Source organism: Cupressus sempervirens, chromosome 10 (genome assembly GCF_028749045.1).
Source record: "Cupressus sempervirens isolate cs-2001-9-10 chromosome 10, ASM2874904v1, whole genome shotgun sequence".
NCBI classification, from domain to species: Eukaryota; Viridiplantae; Streptophyta; class Pinopsida; order Cupressales; family Cupressaceae; genus Cupressus; species Cupressus sempervirens.
In genome coordinates, this window is record NC_143127.1 from 943,909,089 (window position 1) to 943,932,066 (window position 22,978).

General features: G+C 34.6%; 1 protein-coding gene across 16 annotated transcripts; it reads left to right on the top strand.

Moving 5' to 3' along the window:
* The first annotated feature begins 2,142 nt into the window (after window positions 1-2,142).
* On the top strand, window positions 2,143-18,543 carry LOC149537080 (uncharacterized). Of its 16 annotated transcripts, none has more exons than XR_016357966.1 (6): window positions 2,185-4,352; window positions 4,501-4,607; window positions 7,623-7,743; window positions 13,993-14,060; window positions 18,039-18,110; window positions 18,322-18,543. XR_016357966.1 is itself a non-coding variant. In XM_089807051.1 (5 exons), exons 2-5 carry the CDS (start codon window positions 4,572-4,574, stop codon window positions 18,434-18,436), a joined length of 291 nt encoding a protein of 96 aa, XP_089663177.1. In that variant the 5' UTR covers window positions 2,242-2,379; window positions 4,501-4,571; the 3' UTR covers window positions 18,437-18,543. The 16 variants fall into 16 exon arrangements, 8 of the variants coding, with proteins under 8 accessions (XP_089663176.1, XP_089663177.1, XP_089663179.1 ...); XR_016357967.1 differs by having other exon boundaries at window positions 2,197-4,352; window positions 18,079-18,110; XR_016357964.1 differs by having other exon boundaries at window positions 2,215-2,379.
* The last annotated feature ends 4,435 nt before the right edge of the window (window positions 18,544-22,978 follow it).

The following is a 22,978-nucleotide window of genomic DNA, read 5'->3' on the forward strand; positions in this document are numbered from 1 at the left end:
AGGATCTAACATCTTCATCAACATGTGCAACTCTAGCCTGGCCTTCGGTTCTTCAATTTGTCCTTCCTTGGTGCTAGGTACATTCAAATTCTCTATGCCCCTCTTCTTCATAGTGAAAACATTTCCCACAGAAGCCTCCTCTTCTAGATCCTTGTCCTCTACCTCTTCCTCTTTGATCTTTATGGTTTTGATCATGGAAATGATTGAAATTGTTTCCCCTTTGGTTCTAATTGCTACTTCTAGCCTCATCCTTGTTCTTCTGATCATCATTACATACTCCATAAGATCGTTCGCTAGATCTCCCACTGCAACCTCTTCCACTATTCTTGTTGTCAAACTTCTTGCTCAATTTCTCCTCAACTTTTAGGGAAAATTGGTATGCCTCCTCAATATTGTTCATTCAAACGAGCCTTAGCTCATCTTGAATGCTTGGCCTTAACCCATAAAGATAATGGGCCACTTTCTCCTTATCAACTTCTGTATGACCGGTTCTGATGAGAACTCGCTAGAACTCTTCGGTATACTCTTGGATATATTTTCTCGCTTGCATCAACCCTTGCATTTTCTTCAATAGATCAAGTTCATAATCCACGAAAATGAATTGTCAATTCAGTTCACTAGTACATTTTTGGCAAATATGCAACCAAAAATTTTAGTCACACCACTAAAACTTTTAGTCACATGACTAATATTGATCACATTCTACTATTTCTTTGCAATTTATAACCACAAGTGACTAAATAGGTGACTAATCTAGTCATAAGATAAAATTACAAGATAAAACAAATAAAATTGACTAAATAAACTATCAAATAAATGACTAAATAAGTGATTGAACAATTAGTCACTAATAATTAGTCACCTGAACAAAAAATAACTAAACGACTAACTAAATAGTTAGTCACCTAAATAAAAATGACTAAATGATTTTTTGTTTCTCCTTTAAAATATCGTTCATCAAATGAAGGGGTAAAAAATTATTTTCCAAGCTTTATCCTAGGTGAAGTTATGATCAAGTAAGAGTTTATGATGATGATATTCCAAAACAACCTTCAAAATATATTATGTATATCAGGGGTTTCTCAAAGTAGTACCACTTTAAATAAATTGGATTGTTCGAGAAGGACTTAACAATTCGTAAAACAGTGGAAAAGAAATTCAAATTATTCTACAATGAATTTGAAGTTATGAGGGTCCTCTACAACAAAGCCAAACTCCAAGACATCCTCGTCAATAAATTCAAATTATAATTCAATTATTTAAATTTACCTAATTTAATAAATTAATAATAGATTGAATATTTAAAATATTAAGTTTTCATTCATCAAGCATTAATCTTTTTTTTAATAAATAAAATAATAAAATAAAAATCATACTAAATTTTAATATTATAATTAAATTTTTATCTTCAAATCAAATTAGCGGAGGAAGTTAATGTGTAAGAGTTGATTCTCAGGATTTCTTTATATTTATGCTAGTAAGGTAATTTTAAATCTTGATCTTTTAGACGGCTTAATACAAAGGTCACGATGTCACTTAAAAAATGAGATAGTGCAAAATAAATGAATATTTTTATGGTTATATTCCTTTCAACTGAAAAAGAGTTCTCAAAGTGAAGGAAAACCATGGTCAATACATCATATACAACAAGAGAAGCTCTTCGGTTAGACATTTCATTTTATGGTGCAATTTATGCTTGAACAATGAGTTCTATTAAAAAAGGGTAGATTTTTTCATGGAAATTATGAATGCTTTATGATTGAATTCTTGACAGAGGAATAATCAAAAAAGATTTTAACAATGTGAGATTTGAAATTTGTTTAAAATATCTCTATTATATTTCAAATGTTTGAATTCACTTAAATATTAAACCTATTAAATATAATGTCAATAATTTCAATTTAATATTTTAATATTAAATGTATAAAATTTACTAAATATTAAATACACTAAATAAAATTAAAATTAACTTTGATAATATATGTTACACTTTACTTATATTTTATATTCAATAGTCAATAAAATTATCTATTAAATACAAATTATATAAAAAATATAGTATATATTATCAAAACTAATAATGCATGGATATTATAAATTTAAAATCTATCATAAAATATGAAGTGACAAATATATCATAGCACTGATTGAATTATAGTTCATTAACTTTGAAGTCCGCCAACGATAGGGTTCAGTGACTCGACTTCGTTCTATCATTTTTCATTCTCTGAACATCTAAATCTCTTCCCGTGATCTTCGACCTCTTCTCTTCTCATCAATTTCATAGGATTTGGGGTTTTTGAGACATATTGGTGGGAATTTGAATGAAGCTTTTCTCTAGGCCCTAAATTTTTATATATATTCTCGATGCCATTACAGGTACACTTTAATTTTTAATGTTCTTTATTCCTTAAATCTACATTCGACTTACCCAAACTGGGACTTCATTTGTGAAATTTGTGCTTCAAAGGAAGCTTAATCATTAGGTTGAAACTATGTAATTAGCAAGCTTTTTTCTTAGAATGGTGATTTATTAGATCCTTTGAGGGAAAATTTATGAGCTTGGATTTGATATAGGCATAGTAAAACATAAATAAAAAGATATCTAATCGTGGTCGATTTATCTCTATGTTCCAAATCTTATTGGAAATGCAAGGATAGCGGCTTGTGAAAATATGAATCTCCACAGGTTGCCTCTATAATGAAAGTTTTGATATAGGCATAGTAAAACATAAATAAAAAGGTATCTAATCGTGGTCGATTTATCTCTATGTTCCAAATCTTATTGGAAATGCAAGGATAGCGGCTTGTGAAAATATGAATCTCCACAGGTTGCCTCTATAATGAAAGTTTTGATATTGTCTGGTGATTAAAATTGCTTGATCTTTTCCTATAGCACATCTTTTAAGTATCTTAAGATTATCGTTATAATCTCCAAACCTAAATTATGAACCCTCTGTTCCCTTAACTTTAGGAAAATTATCTCTATCAACCTGTATTCAAATACTTCCAACTGAATCAAGTAGCACATCCTCCATGTCATAATCAGTGTCAATATAAGATTCATTCACATCTAGCCTCTCCACATATCATGAAAGCTCATCCGGTCCAATGTCTTGATTTCCCTGATCTCTAGCATCCATTAATTCTATACCAAAGTTCATATCACAGAGGCAGATATTTCATGATCTAGATTCTATGGGTATAAAACTCTCACCATTTACTTTAGTTTTTGGAACTTTCCCTAACTTAATATTGTCACTGACACAAGAAAATATATTGTTTTGGTATCAGATTATGCCTTTCTCCCAAAACTCCTTCCTTGCTGATGGTGCACAAAATATTGAATGATTATTTTCATCCTGTATTTCCTCTTTATTGTGTAGGAATTGAAGTTTCTCGTCATGATTAGTATCCTCAACCTTTATGAAAGATGCCTTGAAAGAAGATATTTCAATATCCGCATCTTGGTTAGAAGCTTCAATATGAGTCCCTAATTGTAACCTTTCTTCTCCCTCTTGAACCAAACAAATATCTACCAGAGAATCTGGCAATTTGTTGGAAAATCCACTATCTCCGCATTCATAATTGTTTATTTTTGCAATCATCATTTTAGAATCTCTAATCCTATTTATCCTCTAAACAAAACCAAAAGATCTCGACAAAACATGTTTGCCATCTTCTTTGAGATCTGTCCTTCCATTTTTATAGTGATGTCTCCCAAGTGAAGAGAAGTTGTGAACATTTCTTTATAAATAAGCTTATCAACAACCCCTATGAATGAACTACAAAAATATGTAGGACATGGAACCTGTTTACAAGCTCGTTAGAAAATCGATAGGCCATGGAACCTGTTTCATGTCATATTGTATACAAATTATTGAGAGAAGATGGACCCATGCTCGTCCTCGCTTGTGGAACCATCTGTTGTGCATAAATGTGCCGTGGCTGATTGCCTATCATAAGAGGATCTGATAGAGGGTAATCACAAAGAGACAAGCGCTTCTTATTCAGCTGGTTTGATCCTCTCTAACAATGAAGAAAGCCACACTTTGTTTTCATTCTTGTCTGTCTCTTTTTGGAATGAATTTTTGTTTTCTTTATGCTTCTGTTCTTGTGGATTCCTCTCCTCTTCACCTCCACAATCTTTTCAATGACAACAATAACCCATCACTATCTCTTCACCCCTACCATCTCCTCACCAATAGACCTTCACTACTTCATCTTCACAACCTTTTGAACAAGAACCCACTGCCAGGATGACTAATTTTAAGGTTTTTCTACTAAAAATCAATGATGCAAGCTATATTGAGGGTGTGATTCAATTCTTAGAAGAGCTATTGAAGATCACAGTAAGTTATCTATAGTAGGTTTAATATTGTAAGAAATAGTCTTTCATGATAAGTGTTTTTTGCAATTCTACATTTTAGAATCTATTTGCCTAGATAACAATAAATTTAGGCTATACTGATTATAGATATGTTGTTGCCTAACAACTAGGAGAAAAGAGTGATGGTGAATCTGATTTAGCACTAGCTTCTTATATCCATGATGGCCAAAATATCTTGGAGATGCCAGGCACATGCATTAGCAAGCGCCTTGTACCGGTAAAATTTCTATTTCAAAATTATAAAGTTAACCACTAGCCAGTTGTAATTTCTTGGATGGATTTAGCCTTGGATATTGGAGAAATAAATTATATTTAATTGATGTTGATTATCATACCTTATATATTTATGGGTTATTTCTTTAATGAAAAATTCTTGGGATGGTACAATTGCAAAGATTGAGAAAGTATGTATAGAAGTGTTCAAAGGTTCTAAGAAAATTCTTTTCAGTAGGAATGACATTTTGTTTGTTAGGATATGTATTCGAGAGATTTTGGAAGATGTGTGACAACAAGACTAAGTGCCTTGAAGTCTTGAGGAAGATGCCAAATCTTGTGAAGCAAATTTTGCAATCGAATGAGAAAATGCTAGAGTAGGAGGCAAAGTTAAATGAGGAAATTCAGTGCAATATCATAGGAACCAGCATGTGAATCTCCCATAGTTACACTTCCCTAAGGGACGGGGGATGAGGAAATGGGGGGAGAAGTTTCCAGGAGGGGGGGACAGAGGGGCCTTAATTTAGGGACAACATGGGGAGGACAGGGGGATAGGGTGAGGGAGGGGTGGGGTAGGGTGTGGTATATATATTATATACTATACATATGGTACTTAAAATGCTAGTCATGAAAAGATGTATTACAATATAAGTCTTGAGATATAAAGATGTAAAAGAGTAAATACTTGAACACTGCATTGAATTGGAAAATTCAACATTGTACATAAATAATCAAACCAGCAAATAGTCAACATTGGGACATCCTCCATCTTTAGTGGAGATGGTGGAATCTTGTGGCACAAATGGGAATGGGGGGATGGAGTTTCCAAGTCCTTGGTGTGTCCATGTCTCTAAGACATGGGTTAAAAAGTAGGGGAGCATGTATCCGTGTTACTATTGCATCTCCTAACTTGCAAGAGCCAATATATTAAGGTTAGTCTAATTATTGTTGAAGACTACTTCTGTTGCTGCAAGTAATAGTTGTGTTGAATTTTTCAGAAAAAAAAGAACCTGAAGAATCTGATTTTACATTTTTTTTGCTTCTCTAGGTTGTTTAGGATTCATTATTTCTTGGAATGCTAGTTCATCAACTATCTACATAAGATTTTAGTATAGTTCTCACAAATTTGAGTTAGATGGTAGAATAAACCATAGTGATCCCTTTTGCCAAATTAGATAGCATTTGCACATTGTTACATTGTTTCTTCCTTTACTTCCAACTACTTGTTGGTTGCCAATGTATCCTTCTAAACCACTTCTACTTGTCTCCCTCCATTGCTCATTGTTTATTTTCTTTAATAGAAAAATATTACCTACTCCATGAGTCCTACCATTATTTCAAGGATTTCTTCCCTTCCTAGTTTTCCATGATGTTTATAAACCTTTAGTTGCTTGTGAGGGAGATTTTCCTTTGTAGTAACTTCATTTGTCGCACATCACTTTATACTTGTAATAATAGTAAATTAAAAATATTCAATAACAGTAGATTAAGAATATGAGAAACAAACCTTCCCTTGATTATTCTTCTTTCTTCTCTAAGGAAGAGATGGTCATCTTCTCTCCTTTCATCTCTCATGGATTGTCAATATTTTCTTTCAGTTGTGTCTTCTCTACTACGTTTTCTAAAACTAATATGTATTCATCAAATATGGGCACTCCCAAATCTCAATTTTCACCATTTCTTTATTCCCTAATGTAAATTGCTTCTCCATCATAACATCATCTTTAACCATCTTTGGTGATATTTTACATTCCCCTTCTTTGCGACCTTTAAAGTTTTCTTTTCTTCCATTACAACTACCAATATTTTACTCTTCTTCAAAATAACATTCCTCAACATCTTTATTCAGCTCATGATCCATCTTCCCTCTCTCAAATTATTTTCCAATTGCATTTCAGGGCCTTCCATCCATGGATAGGTAGGTTAGCTCATCAAGGAAGTTAGTTTTTCCCTATTTCAACAATTCTATTTGTTGGTTGAGATTCTATTGCTTTCGTCTTTGAAATCACCTACTGCTCACAGGGTATGTATTCACTATAACAATTCTTTCCTTCTTCTAACTCCTCCGTACTACTTAAATATCAACCACAACTACTATTCAAATTCAAATTTAAATAGTTTCCTTTGCTAGTCTTCTATTTCCGTATGCCTCTTCTTTTCTTATCTATTATTTTAACCTTTTTATACTTTGTTGTATCCTAACACACATCCTTTGCATCCACAACCATACACACTATTGCCCTCTAAACCATTTGGAACCTGTATTATGAATTCTCTACACTGAATGTCAATTCAGCTTTCCAACTCAAAATAGACCACTTGCATGCAAACATCCAATTGACAACTGCAATTGACATAGGGGAAAGAGTGCCAATGATTACTTCACAATCATAAAAAATCTATGCTTTCCAACTGATAGGTACCATGTTTTCCAAATTCAATGATATTTTCTTATTATATATTGTGTTTGCCATAAACATTGATTGAGTTTTCCACAAAATCTACTGTTGGAATTGAGAATGCACAGGAAAGTCTATTTCAACTTCTTGATTTGAATTCACAATACACCATACCTACTGTTGTGGTTGTCTATGGTTTTGGAGGGATTGGTAAATAGGCTCTCACAGTTCCTACATCCTATTTTTATGATTGGAGTAGTTAAAAAGTGGCTATGATAGTTGGAGGAGGAATTCAGAGCTCTAGAAGTTGCCTCATTTATCAATATTAGAATATTATTTAGTAATTCCTCCCATTTCATAGCTTTACATATTTTAATTTTTTAATTTTATTTAGCTTATCTATACAATAAAAATAATTTTCATTTCAATAGTTTAATTTTTTTAAGAGAAGTTTGTAGAAGTCTTCAAATGTAGTTAAGACATTTATGTAATGAGATAATTGAATTCATTCATCATCTGTTAATTTGATTCTTGATCATTTGATCATTTGATCAAGAAGCTCCTATAATCTCCTGAATCGGTAGAAAAATTTGTTCTGTTTGAATTTTGTATTTTTTCAGTGAGTACAACAAGCTGATTGTTCATGACATAGTATGAGCAAGATGGAAACAAATATCAGAGCAAAAGGGAGACCTAATCAGAGATCTCAAGACTTTATTGGAATGTTTGAAGGATGGACAGGTATGCCATATGTATAGTGTTTGTTATTAATATTTTGAAAATACACTTTTAATGCACAATCGTAATGATGTTTATGGTTTATTTTATTGCAGAAACTCAATAATTCAAATGGAATTTATTTTTCATGAAGAATAAGAAGCTTCCAGTCAAATTAATTTCCATCATCTTAGTTATATGAGCAATTTGTTAAAAGTCCTACATCATGGAGGATAACAAATAACATTTAGGAAGAAATGACATAAACCATTTGAAGAACTCAGAATTACTGTGATATTCCTAATTTACCAATAAACTGATCATAATAACAAGAGATATATAATGAGTACAATCACAATATGATATAATAAACATAATCAGATATTGAACATAATTAAAAGAATTCACTCTATCTTTGCTCATGGATTGAGCAACATATCAATAGGCAGAAGTAACCTTCAAGCCAGATGGTATGCTAACTTGTGGCAGTGCTCATCCTCCCTTTATATGATATCGTTGATAATAAAATAGAACGTCTCACAATACAAAGAGAGAGTGAACAGTGAATGATGAGTGAATAGGCTCCATACACATAAGTGACAAGTCATAGACTAAATACCATAGATCAATCTAGTCTTCAACTGTCTCATCTTATATATAGCACGGAGTGCACAAACTTTTGCACAAAGCACTATATATCTGTAGAGCTATCTTTTCCAAAATCACTATAGCTAAAGAACTATACAAGATCAGAAGAAGGAATCAATCATCAAGATGTGACAATGAGAAGCCCATACAAAGAAGTTAAGAACATTGAAAAACTTCTGCTTATAAAGATACTTGTAGTCTATTTCCAAATTCAATGTCGCATATGATAATATGAATTGACCAAGATAGAAAATAGTCACCAGCACAGAATAAAACCGATCATTATAAGTAGGGTCATTCAACATAAGAGTCACTGCCACGAGATAAAAACTTATCATTATAAGTAGTACCATCAAACCTCAAAATAGAAACTGGCACCTTTAAGGGAAGACTTAAAAAAGTGTGACATATATATACGATGCCACATATTTGTACAAAGAAAAAAGTGCAATACAAACAAAATAAGAACTGTCAAACTGCTGGAAGCTGATTGTGAAGCAGCACGAAGCCAGGTCAACCAATATAGATAGAATTATTACCAAGACAAAGATGCCAGAGATAGAATATAAACAAAGCTATTGGTTCTAATAGCTCAACAACAAGTTGCACAAATAATTTCAATGTTAAAGAGTTTAAGGCATGGACAAAACCTCGATAAGTTGAATGAGCAGAATATTATGAAGTAAGATCTATCTTGCTGCTATAATATTCAACAGAGAGCTCTTAGCAATCTAAAAGATTTGATAATAACAAATTGCATTGAATTAGAAAGTTGCCTTCAAACTTTGGGCAACTTAGAAATTTGACAACTTTGTGTAAATGAGAATGTTCTACTTCAAGAGCATTTCCTTAAACTTTGAACAACTTATAAATTTGACAAATTTGCAAATATGGGAATGTTCTACATTAAGTAGACTACCTTCAAATTTTGGCGATCTGAAAAACTTAAATGAATTACATTTGACAGTTTTTTCTAGATTAGCAGAGTTTCCTTCAGATTTTAGTCAACTATAATATTTGAAAAAGTTAAATTTCAAGTTGTTCTGGGTTAAAAAATGTGCATGAAGATTGAGAGATCCTAGAGATGGAGGAGATAGATTTGACAGGCTATTGATGTAGAGGAGCATTCAACAACCATCAATCTTCATTAACAACATTTGAGTCCATTCAACAAGAATCATGAGGCAATCACATTGAGACATTTCAAAATAATTTCTCTATCAATGTGATAAATAATATGGAATCATAATGGGATATTTAGTTTTCAATATAGTTTCTCAAAACTCAACACATATTAGATGTAAGTCAGTAATCTCCAAGGTCTAAACCTCGCAATAAGTCACATTCTTTATTAACCATTGCAACTAGTTATCATCTCAATATCCCACAATAAGTCACATTCTTTATTAACCATTACAACTAGTTATCATCTCAATATCCCATGCATCCAAGAGGACCCATTCCCTCAATGCTGAACACACACCAACCTATCATTCCATCTGCACACAAACATCTTGTCCTTCAAGAACCCTTAGTGTGTACTAAATATGTAAGGTCACTATCTTTGCAAACATTTTTCAGCACCAAGACATTGTCCATACAAATTATATTTGTTGTCCACAAGATGTTCCTTCTAAACAGATCCATAAACCTATTGTACTTCAAGTTAATAACAATGAACCATTTCATTCTATTTCACATCAACTAAGAATCTCAATCACCCAGTTTATATAAATATTATATTTAAATATCTAGTTGTTGACTGCCTTTTATTGATAGTTTCAACCGCTACCTAATCTTTGATCAGAACTCACACGTTGGATTTCTTTGCAATAACCACAAGGATCTGATAGGGTTGTCTTGACCCTAACAAAGTAGTTATACACATCAAAACAACAAACATTTACATTAAACAAAACACTGTACTCAATCTCAGACTCTATGCAGTACGAAAAGAAAATAAAATTCCATAATTCTTTGTTGATAAAATTCCATAATTCTTTGTTGTGATAGGCTGCAGTAAGACATCAATATCTTCTAGAATATAATGAATTTTTCCAATCGCTTTGGTATATTTTTGGGAAATTAGGTGGTCATGACATATCCAAAAATTAAGGAAATCAAATGGTCCATTAATATTATATGCCCCTCGTATCGGGACAGATTTTTCTGTTGAACAAAACAAAAGCTCAAGAAATTCATTTTGTTACACTAGGCTAAGACATCATGTTTCTCATGGATGCCACCATCTCTGATCATGAAACTAAAAGCATTAGAAGGTTCCTTGAGTCTACTATAAAACAAAATGGTTTCATACATTTTAGTTGGATAAAACAAAAGATATAGTAAAACCCTTGACTGCAGGTATGTTCATGAGAGTCTCCAAGCAACGTTCATCACATCTACTTAAATCTAGTAAAAATTTCATGGCCTGATCTAGAGTTAGTTTTTTCAGAATCTTAACACAATATCCTTAATTTCCGTATCAAAACTAAACTTGAACCAATCCATCTATTCAATCAATAGTGCATGCAATAAATCCATGAATAATGGTGACATAGTCTAAATAAAAAACAACATACACTTTACTTGACTTTAATTCCAAAGTACAATGCAATTCTTACAAATGAGTTTTGACCTCCATTTCTCATTTCTTCCTCCTATTATCAAGCCTACGATAAGAATTATTCTTGTAGCTCTTGACTATCATTATTGTAGGTTCTGTTACAGTCAAAGGTGCAAGTAATCAGACTTTTAATGCACCCTCGAAACTGTAGCCTCCATCTTTCATTTGATCATTTCATTTTTTTGATGAATAGTCCCTTTGTATTAATAAATTAATATTTTCATTTTTAGATCCTCCAATGCAGGAAACTATTGTCAAGGGCAGTGCCGTAAACTTCGATTAATGTTCTCCCCTGCAGCCAATAGCATGTTTTAATTTCTTTATTTTATTTTTGGTTTATGTTAGTTTCCTTTGTATAAAATGCTCGGAGGTTACCCGTCTTATCAGCAAATGCAAGGTGTCACCATGTTTTAATACACTCCTGGGACCCTCGCAGGCTTCTATGCAATAGAAGGCAGGGGAATCAATGCAGTTGCTTTGGGGTTGCTGTTTCAGTGGGCCTCCTTACCAGATGGTGGCTTACCAGAGGGGTGGGCGAAATTCAAACCATCTAGTTTTAGCTCTGCTGCCACTATGTTGATATTCTCGGGGTTAGTATTTGTGCAGTTGAGCTTTCTAGATGCCATTTTTGCATGTTTCTCTACATGCACGAGGGCCATGTATAGGTTTCTTACGGTTTATTTGACCTCGACTTTGGGAACAGGACAAAGTAATAAAAAAGACATAAAATTATGATCTTTCAAAACTGTTTTGCAAGAGTTTTCTGCAGTTAAAGGAAATATTTCCCCATGGGACAGGAGGTTGGAGAGATTTGAATCAAGTTCGACTCTACCTTTGGTTACTTTGTGTGGCATTCCCACTTTTTGCGATGTTTATGCTAGAATTTGCATATCCTACCTATATGCACATACAGACAATTGATAGTCTACTGAAGTTTCTGGCCTCAAAGTAGAGGAAGACTTACCATGTTGTTAAGCTTTGTTAGAAGCATCCTTTTACCCTTAGCGGCCTCAAACAGAGCCAAAAAGTTTACACAAATCCATAGGGAAAGAAAAAGCCTCTGGTGATAGTACGGTGTCTAGTCTACTTATTCATTTGTACTCTACTATCGATACCATTGCCATGTGACATAAATGTAAAACAATTGCATCTTTATTTTGTAAGGAGGTCTGAACTGTAAATTTAGTAATTGTTGCTGAAGGGTTGTTCTCTCTCTACATTTCCTAACCCTTTCCATTGTTTTGATTCAATTTTAATTTGAGAAACCATATTCATGACTATTAATTTCATTGATTATTTGTTGAGACACAAATCTACATGTTCATAGGTTTTATGGTTTCAATTCTTGCTATTACTTATCTCTGATTGGTCTTGCTTACAAGAGCTTCAACTTGCAGATTTAAATGACTTATCATGTTATTTATCCTCTTTAAATTTATTCCATCATTGCTTCAAAATGAAAAATATTTAATATCTCAGCCCTTACAGTGTGTTCTGTGCATTCCTACGTTCTGCTGGTCCTATTTAAGTGTGTTGTTGAGCTCTTAAAGGAGATTTGTTAAATTGGCAATTATTCTATATTCTTAGGTTCAACTTGGTTCACCTATTCATCAGTTACTATAGTAGCTCCCCCTTATACTTGTATAAACTGTGTGCTTGAAGAATCACGTGTTTCAGATTTTATCTTTGGAAGAGATGATCTTGGAAAAAAAACAAACAAAGTCGTGTGCTCTTGTTTCAAAAGGCTCTCCATAAGATTTTAATTCATGATGGCTACATAAATGTCTCCCATCATACAAACCACACCCTACTAATATCCTAATCTCCCTAGTGTGAACAAAACATCCAATGAATAGTCAGCATGATGAAATAGAGGTTAGTTACCTATTCCAATGACACAAATACGATCGTTTTGGTAGTGAAGAATATATGTCACGGTATAGATCTGATTGCTCTTATGGATACTTATCTTAAGAATTTGTTATTGTGATGGAAAAAATGGTCATCAGAGAAGAAAATGGATAGTGCAGGTAGATGAATGCACAGGTGAAGGAACACATTTTTAGAATATTCAAACACAGATCCAAACCTGGTAGGAAGTCAGTCAGAGCATACTTGAGCTATTAGATGGAGACACACCCAACTAAAGCTTGGAATTGTAAGCTAATAAATTTGAGGGAAAAAGCCACTCATTATATGCAAGAGCTATATCCCTTGTTTTAAATATAGTTTAAATAAATCAAACATTGTAACTCCTCATTAGGCAGAAGCCAAAAGATAAATAAACAATGATTTATTATGGTCAATCTGGTTAAGAATAAAATTCCTAAAACTTTCTTCAAGAACCCTATTTACAATATGAAAACAATGATCAAGCTGAAGAAAAAAATTGATCAAGAGTATACAGCCCGATCAAAATATTTTATGCCAAATTAATGACAGACACAAAATTCCATAAATGTTTTCTTCTACCCAGCCTAATGATGAGAGGGATACATTGTGAAGTGAAAATATATCTTCTAAAACAAGTCATTTCAAGAATTTTTACAGTGATTACTAGCACTGATTATTATGTAAATTCTAAACAAGTCATTCCAAGGTTTGAGTAAAGCAGATTGTATCTCATCAGAAAAACCATAAACTTAACATTATGATTTAAAAATTGACTATGCTTTTTGCATATATATAATCAACCAGATCAGATATTGCTGCCATATGTTTTCTATGTAACCCATGTTATTTTATATCGAAGAACAATATAAGATTTCTATGGTTATTGTAATTATTGTATATCATTCTTCAGATTGATCTATTACTATTGCTCTTTTCAATGAATACATTAAATGTTTTCCACCACTGTTCTTTGTCCTTGGACAATCTATCAAATAAGACTTTCTTCAAATTTTCTTGCTTTTTACAATGTTTGTTGTTCTATATTTCAAACTACATATATGAAGATACATGGAATATTGATTAACAATTTCCAAAATGTTATGCAGGTGAAGGGTCCGAATAAATTCATCATTGGTGGTGTCGTTTTGAAGAAACAACCTTTAACATTGGACAGGTAATCTTATAAATTGCATCAATAGAATCCTTTCTAAATTCATTTTTGCATCTAAATCTTCTGAGCAATGCTCTTTATTTTTGAAAAGTTCATACTAGCATCTGCAAAGTCTATGTAGCAGAGTTCTAACTATTTCATTTTAATTAATTTTAAGCTTTATTTTAATACAAAACAAAAGAAAGTGCCAGTAATATACGCCCATTCCAGTACCTTCCTTTCGCTTACCAGCCACTAGCCTTGGTTCATCCTATTATACTGGTTTCTAGCTCTAGTTACTCAATAACAAAGGTAAAGAGAGAAAGTAATGCATTAGATCTCTGGGCTTATCCAATAGCTATGTTGAAAATATAGAAGACCAAATTTATACTGCATACATTTTGATGAACACAAATTCCAAAATAATCTAATCTATCTACAAAAGAATTTTAAGTGCAGTACCATATAGCTACTAAGTCTTTTGAGACTTCCACATTCTTTAGATAACTGACCATCAGGAGTAGTGCAAACATGTACATGAAGTCAGCAATAGAACTGTTAGATCCAAGAAAATGTCACAAATCAAATTTGAATATCAAACCTCAAAATATTAAAACATATTACATTCCAAGAAATAAAATTGTGATTTCATTGAGTAACCCCGTCGTAACAGCTGAAGACAACAAAAGACGCAAGAGCCCTCCCAAATTGTGAAATGCATTACATTAGACATGCCTCTAGTACTATTCAAACACTTTGTCAGGAGTGGTCCTAGAGGTAACACAGGCATCCACCCATCATAGTCTTCCTTTGTCAAGCAACTCCATGATGAGTTCACAAAGAAACGTTTGCAATAGGTTACCAGCTTCAACATGCAGGCAAGCAGCACATGCATCTCTCTCTATTACAAATCTCTACAAACTTTCCCTAATCTTTCTATCATGCATTCTAATAAAACTTGATTTTGTAGGTTATAGGCACACTGAAGGCCAAAAATACACATTTGGAACCTTGTGAAATGCATTGCAGTGTCTTCCATTGAGCACTATCGTTTGACAGTTCAGCTGACCTTGATTCTGTAGACTACATTAATTGTGCACAACCTGCAAAACCTACATGGTGCCACAATTTGTTGTGTATAGTGCAAAGACAAGAAGACAGCATTGACTGCACCTTACAAAACTATCTGCTCAAGCAGCATTTCTTAGAGATCACAGCAATCCCATATGACCAATACCAGAAACACATGTAAAAAATGGTATATGAACTACAGAAACTCCACCTCTATGGCACTTTCACATTGGCTCTGAACAACACCATTCTAAAGATTGTTAGGCACTGACCACTAGGGCTGTAAAACTACAATCTTTCATTGTAAAGTGATATGCTAGTCCCAATAGACACCTCGATTAACTCTATTTTGCATAACATCACTATGCATAAAACACTTGCCCTCAATTTTTGCATGCCATATGGTACACCTGATACTGTTTGCTGAAGTAAAGCAATGAACCTATTTGTATATATACTTCTTTTTCCTTGCATTTGATTATCATGGCCAATATCTTAAAATGCAAACATGGATCTGAATATTCTAAATGGTTGCTGCATAGTTATTTGTCTCCTTTGTATATAGACAAATCGTGTAATTGATGTGCTCCCATTTCCTGTTCAATATATGAATGCAACTTATACTGATTTTGTTTGCTGTATGGTCTTATGTTGTTGTGCATGTCCCATTTTTTGTCCAATATATGGATGCAATTTTGCAATTTCTTTCATTGCTTATACTGAACAAAATGATGAGCTTATAATATTCTCACATATATGAGGTTATTTGAGGCTATTGCTCTTGCAATGAAATTGTAAAATATGACTCCTTTCAGATCAGAAGACGTAATAAAATTTGTTCTAATTGAGGTTGGGCACCATATGAAGTTTGTTGTTTCCCACATAGTATAGATAGGACAGTGGTCTTAAGTCTACATATGTAATTGGGCGGTCATTGACTGTAGCTGATCCATATATGTGACAGCAATGGTGGATACTATGGCTGAAACCAATCGGCACTATTACAATTGTTGCTGCCCATTCAAAAAGTTGTGTAAATGTTGTGCTTGCATGATAAGATTATTGTTCAACATGATTGTTATATTGTTTCTGCTCTTAATGTTTCTATTAACAATTAATACGAATGTCAATTAGTTGCCACAGTCGATGATGCCTTAAGTCTCATTGTTCACAAATGCTCAGATTGTAACTTTTATAAATCCATTACTAGCTCTTCTAAAAGGCAATGTGTTTCTAAGTCCGCTACCTCATCAACCTTATCTCCCTCCACCCCTCTCTATACAAGGAAGGAACTAAGCTTCTCTGTAGCTCTTGTTTTATAATGCTAGGGACAGTTACCAAATGGTTCACTTTCCACATTCCCTCCTTAGACCGATTACAACCCATAAGGATCAACATTTGTAATATTGCAAATTTTACTGAGTGGCACAATTGCAACTTTTATATTTTTGTCACCTTATAAACTAAACTCAAACTACGACCATTGAAACACATTCAAATTGGAAGATTTGTTTCCAGATAATCTTCAGGAGATAATTATACCTATTTGGATTATGAAATTGAGTTAAAAACATGGGTGAAGAGATTTAGAAGAATCTAATTAAATAATATATAATGGATGTTGATTTTCATACCTTATATCTTCTTTGATTATTTCTCCACAAAAAAAATGTTCGGATGGTGCAATTGCAGAGATTGATAAATTTTGTATAGAAGTGCTCAAAGGCACTAAGAAAATTCCTAAAGTAGGAATAGCATTTTTTTTTTGGGATCCTTATTGGAGAGATATAGCAATATGGGTGACAATAGTGAGTGGCTTGAAGTCTCAAGATTGAGCATCCTTAGTGAGTGGCTTGAAGTCTCAAGGAGCATCTTCAAGGAGGATGCTCAATCTTGAGAAGTGAATTCATCAGTACAATTAGTGAATTCCAGAGTAGAAGTAGAGATTAAATGAGGCAATTCAGTGTATTTTTGTATAGACCAGCATGCATATCCCTCAACTTGCAAGAGCCAGTATTTCCAGGTCAGTTCAATTATTTGACACAAATAACTTTTATTGTTGGAAGTAATATCTAAACTAAACCTTTTAGAAAAAAAGAACCTGAAGATTTTTTTTAATAACATTTTTACTTCTTCTTTGCCTCTTGAAATATTTTCTTTTTCTTTTATTTCTTATTATTGCTTGCTTCACACTACTCCAATATCAACCACAGTTCCTCCTATTGAAATTTTATTTTTTATAGCATGCTTTGCTAGACTTCTTTTTTATTTTTATGTTGCCTTTGTATTATCTATTCTTCCATCTTGTTCAATCTCTTTTTCATATCCTACCACAACTCCTTTGCTTCCACACTGATAGCTGTTGTTTCCCTTTAAACTATTTGGAACAGTTTTAATGAATTCTCTACTCTATTTCTTGCACTATTCTAATTTTGAATCAATGAAAATAATGTTTCTTGTTACTAGCTTTAGGATGTCTCAGACATACCTACTCTATCTCGATAGTTTGATCCTAGCTAGTTGGGGGATTGACTCAGAATTGATGGGATGGGGATTCTAATAAGAAAATTATGAGCTGAGTGGAGGGAATGTAATGATTTGGGTAGAATGTAGCAAGATATAACCATTGTAATAGGGATGGACTTATTTATTAGGACAGTGTGAACCACTTTTGTACATTCCACTATATTCTAATTGTTAATGGGTCAAAACAAAATCCTTAAATGAAAAAGGAACTTGACACAAATATAACATAACCATTCTTCCAAAAAATCATTTTATCATTTATTCTGTACTCCACTCAAACTTCTAATATATATAAAATCTGAGGTAGAACAATATATGATTGTAGTAAGAAGCATGTTTGATGATGATATCAGTTTTATGCTTTAACATGCCTTCCATATGATGAATGTTGGTTGATGATATTAGAGATTTTATAAGGACTAATGATAGAGAAATTATTTTGAAGATGATGGAGGTGGAAAATCTAACTGCAAAGAGGTTGATTCCTTTATTCTCCTGTTGTTTCTTATCATCCCTTTGTTATTCTACATATCTATGCTATTACACATTGTCAGTGGTAATGGATGGAACTTTTTTAATTATTTGAGGAGTACTTCAATATCTTTTTATATTTATCAATTTCATTCCATAAATTTTTTCAGTGCACACAAAATATATTGACAGGTTTGGTATTTTCATCTATCTATAGGTTTTGGTGGAACTTGCAGAATTACAGGATCGCCAAGTTGGGGATGACAATATCAATTGTAATTGTTGTTGTGGAGTTGCTGAAGGTATATTATATAGGTTCTATCTCATCTTAGGGAGTTTGTCTTTTATGTTACCTTATACACTTTACTAAGACCTTTAAATATTTACTTTTCTTCTTAGATTTTTTATTTCAAATCTCATAAAGGAATCTTTCTTACAATTTGTTGCATGTTCCCGTTGGGTTTTTGTAATTACAATGGACAAATGGTCTGGTTCAAAATAAAATCCTTCCAGCTTCTATCATCAATCGATATAGGGTAATTTAAGCTATTAATCTTACTAATAAGAAATAAATGCATTCAAAATTGTATTTATGGATTAGAGAATCGAGATTAAATAAGCATAGTTTGTGAGCAGTTGAATCAAATGTTTTGTTGTAATTTACATTATTGTTTTATAACTCAAATGTCCAAATGCAACTCATATTGTGATTTTTCTTTTGAACAACTTGCAATGAGGAAAGGCTGCAAATATAGTGATGATAAATTGTTTGTCAGAGTGATTTATGCATCAATCGTGTTAGGAATACTACTAGAATCAATGATTTCTTAATGTACATTGTCATATGTTTTATGTTTAGGTTTAGCAATTGACATCATATTCAAGTTTTTCACTAGGAAGTCACATTGTTAGCTTCTCATATTTGTATTGATTTGATTAGTGGAGGTGGTCTTTATTGTGTAGGAATAATATCAAAGATTTCTATATTTGGTCTATCATCTAGATTATTTTGATTGTATTCTTTGCTTTGATGTTTAATGCTTACTACAAGAATGGAGCCAACTTTGAGGAATTGAATGTCTCATAAAAGGTTGAGAAGCTTGGCAAAGATTCTCTTATCAAGTGTGCACAGACTAGATAAGATAAGATACGATAAGATAAAATTATTAATGTCCACGAAAAACCAAAACGGTTTATGGGACTGAGCATACAAACAAAGGAGCCAGCCAAGCAAAGGCACCAAACGGTGACAGAAAATGAAACAAAACAAGAAGAAGAAAGAAAGACAAGGTAAGGACTAAGGGTCCTTCAATGTCACAAAGAAATCTGTAATAGAGAGGTACATCCGACAATCCATAGTCTTCGGATGCCGTGAAGAACCCCTATAGGACTGATGCTGCCTGTAGAGACTGGTACAATGTCTGACAGATCGGGAATGTGAAGTAGTGGAAGACCTTTTCAAACCCCGCGGAGGAGACAAGGGAGAGAAAAAGGTGGTAATGAGTTGATCAGAAGTCCGTCTCTGATGAAAGGACTGTAGGGTATTCTCTCGAAGATGGGTGGCCCCCTGAAGATAAAGTGCTAAACATCGCTGATCAATATAACTGAAGAACATTGAAAGAGAAGAACATTCTCTGAAAAGGCAATAGAATCTCCCTTTGATCTCATAGTAATGAGGACAATGAAATATGAAGTGAGTCTCGGTCTCAGCCTCCATCAAAGTGCATAAATGACATAATCGATCAACTTGATCCATATGGTGATCAGTCCGAGCCCTGAGATGATGAGAACCAACCCTAAAAGAGCCCAAAGAGAATCGTAATGCATGATTCCAACGCCGATAAAGATAGGTAGGGCGAACAACAATACCATCCTGAATAACAAGAAAATGCTCAGCATAGAAGGCCATCTTAGGTGGCAAACCACCCAGGGGATGACACCAAGTAGTGGCAATATACTGCCTATAGATATCCTGTTTGACATGCTCATTCAACTCCTGACGAGAGGGAAGAAGATGAGCCGGGGCATCCAACGAAAATTGATAGGGAGGAAGATGATCAATCTCAATCCTGATCGAACCCAACAAAGAGGTGGCCTGAGCGTACCAACATTTTGATCTAGCAGAAGTGTCAGATCTCATAATCTCCACCGAAGAACAATATGCCAAAAAAGAGTATCTATGTCGGTCAGCACCTGTCTCCATAAAACCACGAAGCCGATGAAGAAACCAAATCAAGTAAAAAATAACAGCAAGTTTGAGAGGATGAGCACCAAACTTCGCTAAAACAATGCTGTGAGGGGTGAATCTGACACCTAATGATACGATTCAACAACAGTGTCTGAACCCGCTCAATAGAAGCCCAATCAGAAACAATAAGAGAAGGTCCCCAAACCACAGAACCATAGAGGACTGTCGGACGAACCAAGGAGTCAAAAAGGGACAACTTGGATGAAATATCCTGAAAATGATGCCTGAAGCATTGTCTCTCCAGCAAAGCCAGGGAGCCCATACCCTTACTGACTCAGGACTGAATAGCAGGTCTCAAACTGAAACGTGGTCTTGAGAATTTCACACCAAGATACATGTAAGAGGGAGTAATCTCAACCTCCTTCCCCTGGAAGAAGAAATGGATATGAGAGGTCTTTAAACAGTTAAAGACCATAACCCGTGTCTTGGATAAATTGATCACAAGCTGTCTCTGAGTATAGAAAGAAGCAAGAGTATCAAGGAGTCTCTGTAAGCTATCGGGAGAAGAGGCCAAGAGAACGACATCATCAGCAAAGAGGAGAATAGAGATCAGAACCTGATGTAAATAACACCCATCTCCTGGTTGAGAGGATTTCATAAGGAAATCCTCTAACTCATCAATATACAAGCGAAACAGTGTAGGGGAGAGAGGACAACCCTACTTCACGCCAATGGTGCTTTGAATTGGATTAGAAAAGCCCTCCGGAGTTCTGAGCCTATCAGTAAACTTCTCATAAAGTCTCAAAATAACAGTCTGTAACATATCTGAAAGCCCAATCTCCTGAAGCCGCCGAAATAAAGCCAACCTAGGAACAAAATCAAAAGCCTTACGGAAGTCCACAAAACAACAATAAACCTTTTGAGAGCGGTGTCTAGCCTCCTCAATGATAGCCCGCAATGTAAACACATGATCCATAGTTTGGTAGTTTGCCCAAAAGCCAGCCTGACCTCTCGCCCTACATCTCCGTGTATCAAGCTCACTGGATAACATGGTGTTCAGGGCAGTGACAAAGTTTGGCAAAAGTATGACCAATCATAATAGTTCTGTAATTTCCTGGATTAGAAACAGGCCCAAACTTGTGAATAGGGTAAATAACATGTCTAGACCAGGAATCAGGAAACCTAGTGCAAACCACTCTATTAAAGAGTGTAGGAAGGTAAGATCCAAGAACTGAAGCGCCAAGTTTGAAAAGTTCTGCCTAAAAACCTTCTTCATCAGCTGCTTTGTTGCATCTCAAAGATTTGATGGCCTCCATAATGCTAGAATAGGTGAACAAATGGTAGTGGGAAGTTGGAGTGGAGTAGAGAGGAGGCTGCTCAGGAATGTCATAAAGCGTCGTGATATGTGAGGTTAGAGAACGATAGTCAAGAGTGGAGGATGGGGGGGAGCAACGAGGGAAAAGGGTACGCCAAAAGATTTGGGGATTTTGGATAAGCGTGGAGCAAAGGGTTCTACACTGAAAAGACGCAAAGGAATGTTTCTTATGACAAAGAAAACACAAATAAGAAACGCGTAGATGGGTAAAGGCAGGAGACTGAGCCTCAAAGGCGACACGAACAGAGCGATGGAAAGCTTTGCAGTCAGCATCAAACCATTTATTCATAGGACAGGTATTTCTACGGTTAGCTGTGAGAGAGAGAGGGGAATGGTGGGGAATAGAAAGGAGAGCAGAATCCCATATGGCAGCGGCAAGCAAATTAAACATGTCTGAGGCAGCCAGCGAGTCATCAAAACTAGCGGGTGACAAAAGACGCTTAAGGTGATAAGTAAAAAGCTCACCATCACTCTCAGGGTAATGGAAGCGAGTAGGAAGGGAGACGGTACTAGTCAAGCAGACCAAGGGCGGGGAAGGATGGGGTGAAATGCAAATAGAAATGCTAAGAAGAGCATGATCAGCTAGTGGAAGACGTGAAATGGTGAAATTGCGAATGGAAGAAATGAAAGGAGGAGAGGAAATGACATAGTCAACAACACTCGCACCACCACAATGTGGCCAGCAGGTAAAGAGGTCCGATCCAGGAAGGAAGGATAAACCATTCAGGATCAACAACCCAGAAGACTCACAAAGCTGGAGGAGGTGGCGACCATAAATAGAGAATGGCCCAAGAACATCCTCCGAAGTGCGTTGCAAGCCCATAGTAGTTGGATCTAACTCAGAAATGCAGTTCGAATTAGAGCCACGATCATGTAAAGGGATCTGATGATCCTTGGTATGAGCATTGAAATCACCAAGAATAACAATATCTCCTAAAGCCTCAAACTGCGAAATACTCTCCTGAAAGTCAAAATAGGGATCGCAATCCTCCGGGTCATGAATAGCATATGGAGAAGAGGTCGGAGGAAAATAACAAACAACAATAAAAATATCTCTTTGTCTATATTTTCACCGACCAATCCGAACCCACATAAATCTAGCAAAGGCATTAGACTGAACAATTGACATAACCCTGAAAATATCATCTCGAACCAAACAAGCAACACCCCCAGACGCACGGACCCCACCAGACGTCCGAACCTCATCCCTACACACGGACAACCACTGATAACCATGATAACCTGGAAGAGGACGCATAGGGCTCTCGTGAGTCTTAGTAATGGCCAAAATATCTGAAGACCCCACCACAT